General features: G+C 51.0%; 1 protein-coding gene across 9 annotated transcripts in view; it reads left to right on the plus strand.

The window, feature by feature from the left end:
* BDKRB1 (bradykinin receptor B1) overlaps positions 1 to 11,912 on the plus strand; it is a 60,356-nt gene extending 48,444 nt beyond the window's left edge. For 2 of the 9 annotated variants that reach the window (XM_070514274.1, XM_014843462.3), the window contains exon 2: positions 605 to 2,137. In XM_070514274.1, coding sequence (XP_070370375.1) covers positions 605 to 1,673 — 1,069 coding nt within the window. In that variant the 3' untranslated portion in view covers positions 1,674 to 2,137. Of the gene's footprint in view, positions 1 to 604; positions 4,342 to 6,664; positions 6,805 to 8,517; positions 9,221 to 10,773; positions 11,276 to 11,451 lie in introns of those variants that run through there. The other 7 variants (XR_006530377.2, XR_011504766.1, XR_011504769.1 and 4 more) reach the window with 7 other exon arrangements.
* The last annotated feature ends 214 nt before the right edge of the window (positions 11,913 to 12,126 follow it).

Raw genomic sequence — 12,126 nt, forward strand, 5'->3', positions numbered from 1 at the left:
GTGAGCGCCTGCAGGCTGGGGGTGCTCTGTCCTGTTCTCTGTATCTCTAGCACCTGGCAATGTGCTGGCACAAGTAGGTGCTCATTAAATGTTTGTTAAACCGTTGTTGATAATAATAAGGCTGTTAATAAGATTAATTGCACCTTCCATTGAGTGCTTCCTCTGTGCCAGGCAACCATGCCAAGCTCTCCAGAGACACCATCACCAGTCCCTGCCATAATCACACAAGAGGGATGCGGTTAGCTCTGATTGTCAGAGAGGAAAATAAAAGTCAGTGGGTCTAGGTGGCCCACACCATCTGGTTGTGTCAGGATTTGAACTCAGGTTCCAAAGCCTTGGTCTTTTTCTTTATACCAGGGGTCAGCAAACTTTTCCTCTAAGGGAAGAGATGGCAAATATTTTCATCTCTGCAGGCCACGCAGTCTCTGTTGCAACTACTCAACTCTGCTCTTATAACACGCAAGCAGCCGTGGACACTACGTAAATGAATGGGGGTGGCCGTGTGCCAATAAAATTTATTTTCCAAAACTGGCTGCGGGCTGGATTTGGCCCTCCGGCTGTAGGGGGCAGCCTCTCGTGTTATGCTACGTGCTGTTCATTGCAGGTCACTGTGGATGGCATCCCGGACCCTCCTGGAGTTCCAGTCCTCCAACCAGAGTCAGCTCTTGCCTCCAAATGCCACATCGTGTGACAACCTTCAGGAAGCCTGGGACCTGCTGCACAGAGTGTTACCAGCCTTTATCATCGCCATCTGCTTCTGCGGCCTCGGGGGGAACCTCTTTGTGCTGTCGGTCTTCCTCTTGCCCCGGCGGCGCCTGAACGTGGCAGAAATCTACCTGGCGAACCTGGCGGCCTCCGATCTGGTGTTTGTCTTGGGCTTGCCCTTCTGGGCAGAGAACATCTGGAACCAGTTCCACTGGCCTTTCGGAGCCCTCCTCTGCCGCGTCGTCAATGGAGTCATCAAGGCCAATTTGTTCATCAGCATCTTCCTGGTGGTGGCCATCAGCCAGGACCGCTACTGCGTGCTGGTGCACCCCATGGCCAGCAGGAGGCGGCGGCGGCGGAGGCAGGCCCAGGCCATCTGCGTGCTCATCTGGGTCATGGGGGGCCTCCTGAGTGTCCCCACGTTCCTACTCCGCTCCATCAAAACTGTCCCGGAGCTGAACATCTCTGCCTGTGTGCTGGGGCTCCCCCACGAGGCCTGGAACTTCGCGAGGATCGTGGAGTTGAACGTGCTGGCCTTCCTCCTGCCGCTGGCTGCCATCATCTTCTTCAACTACCACATCCTGGCCTCTCTGAGAGTGCAGACAGAGGTCAGCAGGACGAGGCACGGGGGCCCCACGGATGGCAAGACCACGGTGCTCATCCTCGTGCTCGTGGCTACCTTCCTGGTCTGCTGGACCCCTTACCACCTCTTTGCCTTCCTAGAATTCCTGTTCCAGGTGCGGGCTGTCCGAAGCTGCTTCTGGGAGAACTTCATCGACCTGGGCCTGCAGTGCGCCAACTTCTTTGCTTTCATCAACAGCTGCCTGAATCCAGTGATTTATGTCTTTGTGGGCCAGCTTTTCAGGACCAAGGTGTGGGAACTTTATAAACAATGTACCCCTAGAAGTCTTACTCCAATGTCCTCATCCCGCAGGAAAGAAATCCTCCAACTTTTCTGGCGGAATTAAACAGCAGTGAGCCAAGATGCTTGGCTTCCTTATCAATTATTTCTGATGCAATAAATACTATGGTGGTAGGCTGAATAAGGGCCCCCCCAGATAAGCAGGACGTAGTCCCTGGAAACTGTGAATTTATTTTTGGTAATGGAGACTTTGCAGGTGCAATTAAACTAAGGATCTTGCAATGGGGAGATTATCCTGGATTAGCTGGGTGGGCCCAATGTAATCGCAAAGACCTTTATAAAAGGGAAGCAGAAATGGCAGAGTCAGAGAAGGCCATGTGACAACAGAAGCATGAGGTTGGAGCGATGCAAGGAAGGCACCCCCTAGAGGCTGGAAAAGGCAAGGAAATGGATTCTCCTCCGGAGCCTGCGGAAGCAACCAGCCCTGCTCGCATCTTGGCTTTAGTGCAGCGAGATTGATTTGGGATGTCTGTCCTCCAGAGCCACACATAATAAATTTGTGTTGTCTTAAGTCATAAAGTCTGTAGTCATTTGTTACAGCAGCAACAGGAAACTAATACACATTTCCAGTAAGGGTCTCTTCTCACATTTCCACTTGCCTGTCCAAAATTTTCTAGGTTAACTGCTGGGAATACAGAGATGATAAAGCTCGAGATCCTATCCAGAAGGAATTTACATAGATCTAAATAATTATAGTGTCAAAAAAGAAAGTGATAAATCGCATGAGCACGCCACAGATCCTGTACCCTGAGTATTCAGAGGGAAAGAGGATGGGGTCCTGCTGGGGTATCAGGACAGCCGTTGTGAAGGGAGTAAACTGTGAGCTGAGTTTTACACGGTAGAATCTGGATACGTGGAGAGGGAGGAAGCGCTGGTGGAGACATCATCGAGACACACAGGTAGAAAAGTGTGGTCCCCACCGAAGAATATCTACCGAACACCGAATGCATCGGCTCTCTTCTTGCTACCAGGAGCCCAATGGTGAACCTGGAAAGTCTGCCTTCAAGGAGCTCGTGGCAACAGGGACAATAATTAGGAGAGTGTCATAGGGCGGTTTGGGGAGAACGGAGATGTTCGGAGGATCTACGATGGTCCAGGGCAGGGAGGTAAGCCCAGAGGTGTCCAGTGGGCTTTGAGGGCCCGCTGAAGCTAGAAAGCATGGATTTCTTGTGTGAACGGCTCTAGCGATGCTCAGCAGGCCCCCAAAAGGCAGGAATGACCCTTTGGTCAGTGCTCCAGCCCTGTAGGTTTCCTGGAGAGCAGACTGTGGTTTGGACGGCCTGGATTTAGGTCAACAAGCAGGATCCAGTCTGCACACGTGGTTCATTTGGTCCACAGAGTGTTTAAATGTTTTTAAGTTGGTTACCAATATTTAAATCCCGTGAACATTTGGAAGCTCTAGCAACACTGAGTCTGCGTTCGTTCCTTCAGCTGACATTTATCAACCATCTGCTTTGTGCCAGGCACTGTTGCAGGCAGGAGAACACAGCCAGCAGTAACACAGAGGAACATCCTCTTGGAGTTGACCTGCTGCCCGCCCCCAGGGCACCAGGACAGCCCATCCCCAGGTCAGAGGCTGGAGTCACCCGGCTTGCTCGCCTCCAACGCCAGTGCAATTCCTGAGCTCCCGGCAGGCGGGAGACAGTGAGCAGAGGCCCTGCAGTGAAGCCGCGAGTACAGGCAGGAATTTCAGGCAGGAACACAGAGTCGGAAAGAGAAAATAATGCCCAGTCCTCCTCTGCTGAGAGTGAACTGACCCGAATGGGCCCTCTCTCCTCCTTTCTCAGCCCCTGCACTAAACCTGCAGCTCAGAAAAAGTCCTTTCTACGGGTTCCTACATTCCAGAAGAGCGTGCTGCCTGAGAAATCAGAGCACTGCTCATGGCCTGCAGTTCAATGGTAGAGTAAGACCATCACTGGGACCTCTGAGAAGCCAGACGCCTGACGGATGGAATGCACGTAACACTCACCGAGGCCCAGCGCACAGCCCGGCCACGGGACGGAAACCGCAGATCCCACAGTCAGGACTCTGGTGCCCTTCTCTTGGGAAGGTCAATTATTCATCTGCAGAGGGAGGAACTCCTGCCTTGGTTAACAGGATCAGTGCTGTGGGATAAGTTACTATTTGTGAGTCCCCCTGGATCTGGCTGGACCCGGAGTATTTCACGCCTGGGTCCAGGCCCGAGCCTCACCTTGTGGGGCTAACGCCTGGAGTGGAAGGATGAGTTAGCAAATGATCTTCCAGCATCCCTGGCTCCAGCGCCCACATGGGCTCCCGCTTTCTCTCTGAGAAGGGCCAAGAAGCTTCTTCTCCAATCCTCCTCCAGCTTGGGGCCTTTTGTGCAAGGCCACGACTGCCCACTGCCTTCCCCTGCAGCATCAGTGGCCCGTCCATCATGGGCCCTGAGTGACGCCAAGTGCCCCCACAGCCCAGCCTGGGGGATGCCTGGGTGTTGCAATGGACACAGGCAGTTTCTTGTTCTCCGGAGATGAATCACGAGCTTGATGAGGAGCAGGTGGGAAGTTTTCTCCCATGAGCTACAAGAGGCTTTAAACATCATCGAAATGAGTGTGTGCCAAACTGGTACAATCCGAATAAACTCTGGAAAGTTCTATCTATGTCAATTTCCCAGCTGTGATATTGTACCATATTTATGCAAGATGTTACCGTTGGAGGAAACTGCGTATAGAGTACAAGGGATCTTTCTGTAAATCAAAGAAAAAGTCTAAAAAAGAAAATAGCAAGTCCAACCCCTCATTTTACAGGTAAGGAAAATGAGGCCCAGAGAAGGGCAGACACGTGCCCTAGGTCACCCAGTGAGCTGGACTCCTGGTGCAGGGCTCTGTCCAGACCCAGGGATGCCCATGAGGCTGTGAGGTCAGAGAAGAGGCCCGAGTGCCAGGGATCCCACCATGTGAGTCACTTTGATGGTGGCAGATGGTGGCCGGGGTTGGTTCAGGCAGGGAGCAGGGAGCCAGGCCTACTTACCCGGAGCTTCAGGGGACAGAAATGTATCAGAAGGGTCAATAGGGGCTCAGCGAGTAGGAGGGGAAGACGCTTCAGGGTTTTAGTTGACAGGGAGCTCAGTGTGCTGTGGCTGTCAAAATAGCTGCTAGGCTCTGGGGCTATATTAATAGGAGTATTGCATCTAAAATGAGGGAGGAGATATCCTGTTTAGCTGAATAATCAACAGAGTACATGAGGAGTATTGTGTCCAGCTCTTGGGTGATTCAGAAGAAGGGATCAGACTGATGAAGGGACTCAATATCATACCCTCTGTGACACTGTGAGGGCCTGACAGGGCTTCCCTGAAGAAGATAAGGCTTGTGGGGAGAGGAGAACAAATGTATTTAGTGTGACCCCAGTAAGACCAAAGGCAAAAACTTCTGGCCCAATCTGAGGAAGAGCTTTCTGATATGCAGAACTGTCCATGATAGCTGTCCCCTGATAGACCTGGAATAACAGTGGGTCTCCTGTCACCAGAGGTGTCCCAGCAAAGTGGCAGGGGACAGGACGTTGCAACGAGGACCCCAGACGCATCTGTAGCACCCCCAGCCTCGAGGAGCTTGCTGCGTGCAGGGGAGGCAGATGAGAAGAGGTCACTCCTCAGGACGAGATGCGTAATCACGGGGTCACATGCACCTGGGAGGGGTCCGAGCAGGAAGGAGGTACAGGGGAGGGAACCCCGACCTGGTCTTGGAGGTAAGTAGGACAATGAGGGTGTTGGCCACCTGCAGCCTTTGCCTCACTCAGGTTCTCAGCTGATGACACCAAGGGCTGGGAGAATTATAGCAAGGCTGAGAGGTCAAAGTCCCCTCTAGGCCACGAGTGTCAATGGAGACTCTAAACGGGAGTGAAGTTTGAGAGCGATCGCTCCACTGGAGTAGGAGGATGGCTAGCAGGGTGTATAAGTCACCTGCTGCTGCATAACAAAACGCGCAAAAAATGAACGATTTAAAGCAACCTCCTTAGCTCAGGGTTCTGCAGCCTTGGGCTGGGTTGGCTGAGCCCTTCTCCCGCTGGTCTTGGCTGCGTTGACTCGTGTCTCTGTGATCAGCAGCCAGTCATCCTTGGCTCTGCTTCTGGGGGTTGAGCGGGAGGGTGCAGAGGTGCAGAGCCAACCTCAGATGGAGTTAGAAACCATCGATGGGTTAGGTGTAATGGTGGGAGGCTGGGAGCACCCCAACCCCGACCTCCCAAACTGAGAGCGAATCAGAGCGGCTGATTCATCCCCTGCTCTGACTACGCTTATCCAGCGTCCAGTACGTTGGCAGGCACGGTGCGAGGCACGGGGGTGCAGAGTAAAAGGAGACAGTTTCCTCGCTTCTGAGACTTCACAGGACGTGGAAAAGACCCTCTGGGGCAGCCTGCTCATTTTATAGATGGAAAACCTGAGGCCCAGAATGATCCACGCTGTTGCACAAGGACACCATCAGCATGAGATCTGGACCAGGCGCTGGCTCTTCTGCTCTGTCGAGTCCTCCAGCCTGTACACAGGCTCCCGGAAAACGCTTGCTGAGAACGTCTTGTCTTTTGACGGGGGCAGGAGACGCCTCCTCACCCTCAAGAGAAACAGTATTGCTGCTCAGCGATCGTCCCAATTCCCCCGTCCTTCTGGGAAATGGGGGGATTGAATTTCCTCACACCATGCAGGCCAAGGGTGGCCTTCTCATTCCTTTGGCCAATGCGAGGGGACTTGTCTGCCACTTCCAGGCAGAAGCATCTAAGAACACAGTCTCCCATGCTCTCTTTTCCTCTGCTGTGTCAAACCCTGAAGCCTTGTGTTAAGACGGTGGTGTCATTAAAATGTAGAGACCCCATCAGCCTGGAACCCGAGTGACTAGACGAGCAGAGTCCCCCAAAGACCTGCATTAAACACGCAGTGTGTGTGAGAAATCAGCCTTTGTTGGTTTAAGCCACAGAGAGTAAGGTGATGTTTGTTATGGCAGCAGAACCTAGCCTATCCTGACTGATGCACCTGGTTTCAGTGAGGAGGGGCTGCTCCCTAAACGCTGGACCTCTTGCTCACCCCTGACTTGTCTCTATGGAAGAAAAGCGACTTATCTGATTGACCAGTTTCAAAAAGAGAATTGAGCCTGAGGAGCTCAGTTCCTTCCTCCATCCTCGCTCCTGAAGGAGGGCCTGTCTCCAGACTCGGGTCTTCTCTCGGCCATGAGGTAAGCTTAGTGTTCGAGGCTCTGCCCCAGAGTGGGAACTGTCACCATTGCCTGGGCCTGGGTGGGTAAGTTGGCCTGATTCCGGGATTCAGAATTAAGAGGCCCATTGTTGCCACATGCCTCAGTGACGTTGTCCACCTGAGCCCTTCTCAGTAATAAGGATTATGCTGTGGCCCCCAACTGCTGACTCCTGTCTGCCTCATTTAGCTGAGAACTGAGGCAGGAAAACAGGAGTGTCCTCAAACCCCAGCTCCTATCATCTTGCCCATCCCTACTCCAAGGGACTCAAATTCCAAACATCTCGGGCAAAAATATGAGAGCCCAATGGTGGAATGCAAATTTGATTCCCGAGAGAGCTTCACCAAATCCTCAGTAATGTCTTAGCAAGTTTTGACTCCAGGTTTCTTGACCCCTTGGATATTTGAGGCCAGACAGTTCTTGGCTGTGGGGGCTGTCCTAGGCATTGTGGGAGGTTGGGCAGCATCCTTGGTCTCTCCTCTAGATGCTAGGAGCAACTGCCCTCCCTCAGATGTGACAGTGAAAAAGGTCTCCAGATATTAGCAACTGTCCCCAGGAGCAAAATTACCCCCACCCCCACCCCCAGCAGAGAACCACAGTTTAGCTGATCTGATCCAGCTGGTCAACAATGGCCTCAAGGAAAGCCTGGTGGTCTGGGCAAACTTCTTGGAGGTGGTGAGACTTGAGCCCCTGAAGGATTGAATAAACAAAGACGAGGGGAGAAGCCATGGTCCTAGGAAAGCATGAGTGAGGTGAGGTTTGGTGGCAGGTGCCCTGGGAGATGGCCACAGCAGGGGAGGACCACACAAACCACAGTTGGACGATTAAGTAGCCAACATGAAAATCACCGAGAACCATCTCCAGCACGCATGGCGCATGCAATAAATGTTTGCTAATATCATTACAGCAGAATCTCTCAAGTCCAAACAGTGACATGAGTTTATAGCAACTCGCCATTATTGATTTTGGCGTCATTCCTGGTGTTTAACAATGATTCTCTCTAACCAACGCCTGAAGCTTCTCCCAGTGTTATTTTCCCTTCCTCATCCTGTGGCCAACCTTGTGAAGGGGCAGGGGAGGGGTGGACTGCGAAAGAGTCAGCAAAGGAAGGGAAGAATGAGATTCATGCACAGTGAACAAAATGTCAACATTTTAAGTAAAGATGGGACCCAACGGGCCCTGACTGAGAGCCAGGCAACCAAGATGGGCTCCAGGTGCAGGGTCGGCTGCTGTCTTTATTAGAAATGGTGATGTTTTGTTCATCATGGATGTTTTCACATTACTTTTGGTTTTCTAAAAACATTGCAGTAAATTACTGTTTCTCTTGGTTATTGATGTGCCTATGTCCACCCCTCCTTAAACTTTGTGCACAAAGCAGGTGCCGCACTCGCCTCACGCGAGTCCCAGCCCTGAGTGGTAGGCTTAGGGGGCTGGGGGCTGCATTTCCAGTAGAGGAATGAATCTTGCAGGAAAGCTTAAACAGACTCACCAGAACACAACAAAAGATCTTTATCTGAATATAAAGCACACTTCTCTTATATCATACCCCAAATATGCCTTATCAACCTCTTGCAAAAACTCCAGCAGGGGCAACTTTCCCAGAACAGCCCCGTGTGCGTTACCACCCAGCTCAGTATTTGTTTACGGGGAGAAATTAATCGTGAAATAACATGACATTTTTATTTCTAATTCAAGCATTGTCCTCGGCTAAGACGAAGCTGCCACAGAGAAGCCTCGTGAAAGAGTTGGGAGACTGAGGATTTTTCCAAAGCGTTCCCACGAGCACAGGGTCAGATTTTGCGCAGGCTGGGATGCGCCCCGGGGCTTTGCAGGGCTGACGGCTGAACCAACATTGCTCAGGAAGAGAGCGGGCGACCCCTGCTGGTGTCGAAGAGGGTTGCTCTTTCCCCAGAAGATTCTGCACAAATTTTCAAAGCAAGCCCTTTAAATGGATTACAACAGACCTGATCCAAAGCGTTAACAGAACGTGGAAATGTGAAAAGGCAGCGATTTCTCTTGAACAGGGTTTTTCAAAGATCTTTTCCTTTTTTAAGTATGAAACTTGCTGGGGGGTACAACTTCTACAAGAGGGCAATTGGCAATAGCCACCCAAACTTTAAATGTGTGCCACATACCATTGACTCGCTGTTTCCCCTTGTGGTGCCCTAACGGATAAACCACTGTGAAGCCGAGGGGCAGAGAAGCTCCATGACTCGCCCCGGGGGAGTCTTTGGGGTGGACAGTCAGCTAAAATTCCAGTTCAGCAAATAGGACACACAAAGGCAAGAAGACGGCTTTCAACATGAAATCTGGTATAAAGACTTCTTAAAAAGGGTTTTGACGAAAATAGTATGTTCTGAAGGGGGGAAAAAACAAAGTAAAAGTTTAGTTCAAACTGAAATGGAGACGAGAGGGAGATATTTATTTGACCTTAGAAGCGTTTATTATAAATGAAAGGAGGATTTCTGAGTACGGGGCCATGACACTGATGCTGACTTTAAAATAGCCTAGTTTGGGGGTTGGGGTGCACTGAACTTGAACAAACGTTCAACGTATTTTGGAGTCACAGCCTTTAGGGCTCCACCACTACAAACAACTGGGCCACATCTGGGGTCACAAAATGCCCACATTAGGGTTTCGGCGGCAGAGTTTGCACTTTGCACTGAGCGGTCATGCTTTCCTTTATCTCTCCATGGAAGCTGAACGTACACGAATGTTTTGCCCTCTTCTGAAAGCCTTAGAAATTCTCACTGTAAGGATGTGCTGGTGTTCGTTTTTCTCAACATCCCCAAAACCCAGAAGACTTGGCCTCCAGCACCCTCCTTGACTTCTATTTCCAAATGCTACCCAAGCTGTACCCTTCAAGCCACGTTTCCCCGTAACAGGCCGTCCGAACGTCAGGCTGTAAAGGGAGCCGGCGCCCCCAGCTGTCCCAGTGCTGCCCCATCTGTGCTGACTGCTGGGGAAGCAGGTGTCCGGACGGTGGGGGAGGAGCCAGGCGGGGTCCTCAAAAGCAGGAATTCCGCCTCTAAAACCGCTGGGAGGGGTTTCTCCCCTTTCCTCAGCTTGTGAGCCATGACAGGATTCCTCGGAAGCAAAACAAATTGATTTACAACTATAAAGAACAAAGGCAGGCGTGCTGTACTTACTCTGTCTTATTTAGAGTTTGATGTCTGCCCACCGGGTTCTGAGCTCCCCGAGAACAAGGACCATCTCTTTCATCTCTAGCCCAGGGCCTTGCACACAGTAGGCATTCAGAAAACAGTGACAATAATATTTCTTACATGGTACTTACTATGTGTCGGACGCTGTTCGAAGCACTTTCCATATATTAACTCACGTAATCCCCATAACAACCCTATTATTATCTCTGTTTTATAGAGGAAACTGAAGCACAGACAGGTTAAGCAACTTCCCCAAGGCGACACAGATAACAAGCAGTGGAGCCTGGGTTCACACCCAGGCAGCCTGCCTCTAAAAATCTATTTTCTTAGCTACTATTCCAGTGATTCCCAAACTTTTCTATAAATTAGAGTCACCTGGGCAGCTTCAGCAATACACCTGAGGGGTCATGATTTAATTGGTCTTGGGTGGGGCCTGGGTTTTGAATTTTTAAAAGATCCTTGGGTGACTCCAATATGCAGACGAGCTTTGAGACCCACCACATTATACTTTCCTGCCTCGTTACCCAGCAAAGGTCCCAGAATTTAATTCATTTGCTCCATGTGGAACTGCTTTCAGGAATATAAACAAACAAGCCGAGGAGAAAAAAAAACCTACCTCTGGTAGTAGCAGAGTATCTCAGAGTGCAACAAATTGTAATTCCAATAGAGCATGTGCTAAGAGTGTGGGTCTGGAGTCAGACACTCCTGGATTCAAATTCTAAATTGTGAGCTGCACGTAGCGAGTCTGGCTACTTTGCTCACCAACCCCAATTTCCTTCCTTCCTAGGCACACAGCAAGACTACATTACCCAGGAGCCCTTGAAGGATCACGTGACAGAATTCTGACCAATAGAAGGGGGGGCAAAAGTGAGAGCTCCTAGGCCTGGCCATAAAAGTGGTCCTCCTCTCTCCCCAGTGCAGTGATCCCCGTGGAGGATTCTGAGGCTCCGGGACAGGAAGAGACACAAGATGGAAGGAGCCTGGGTTCCCCCATCACCACTTGCACGAGCGCTGCCAGATATTCAGGAGCACTGCCTGGACTTTACATGAATGAGAAACAAACTTCTTTTTGTTAAGCTGCTGGGATTTGGGGGCTTATCTGTCATTAGTGACTAGTGTTCCTTAACTAGTACATTGTGTGGCTTTGGATAGATCACTTAACCTAAGCCTGGGTTTTGTCATCTGCAAAATGAAGAGAACAGTACAACTAAGAGAATGCTTGAGTGCCGGAGCGTTTCCATTTGCCCTCAGGATCCACTCTGCACCGCGCTGAGCCTCCGATGCTGTATGTAAGTTGAGGTCCACCCATGGGAGGCTCCAGCACGAGAGGGGAGGGTAGAAGACCGAGGACGGGGGTTTCTCTGGCCCTCTCTGGCCACTTTGCTCTACCTAAGGCCACAGCTGCTGTCCGCAGCCCTCTCCTCAGCTCCAGGGGCTGTGAGTCACTCTCCCTCTGTCCCTGCAGACCTGCAATGGGCTTAGCACTCCTTCAGCCTCACGGTAGATGGGATGGAGAAGGAGGCGCCCTGTGTTCCCGTCGCCAAGGAGAGCAAAGGGGAGAAATCACCACAACTCACATGGCTGAGGCCCAGAGCTGAAGGTGGAAGAGGCACCAAGTCTTTCCGTGGCCCAGAGTCAGCCCCAAGGTACATGTGGGTGTCCCTTGACCCTGACCAGCCGTGTTAAGTCGTCCCTGCCTGACACCCTCCGCAGTGGCCCGAGTGGCCATGTGCATCCTCCCAGGGCCCTGGCTGACACTGAGTGTGAATGCCACATTGCTGAGTGCGGAACAGAGGAAGAGTCACATAGTGAATACTTGGCAAATGCGGAATTTTCATTTCATTATATATTTATGTATTTTATTACTTATTGCTAAAACCAAAAAAACGTGAAATTGCATTGAATAAAGGACATCTTCAAGCACTAATCATGTGATCTTGGGCAAATAACATCCCCTCTCTGGGCTTCATTTTCCTCAGCTGCTAAATGACTAGGTAGGACTAGATGACCACTGGGTTCATTCATTTGTTCGTTCATTCATTCACTCACTCCCCAGTCCCTGATTCTTAATTCTGGGCGAGGCCCTGTGCTAGATACCAGGTGTGCATGTACCCTGCCGGACAATAAATAGGGAAACAAA

Source organism: Equus asinus, chromosome 7 (genome assembly GCF_041296235.1).
Source record: "Equus asinus isolate D_3611 breed Donkey chromosome 7, EquAss-T2T_v2, whole genome shotgun sequence".
Taxonomy (NCBI): Eukaryota; Metazoa; Chordata; class Mammalia; order Perissodactyla; family Equidae; genus Equus; species Equus asinus.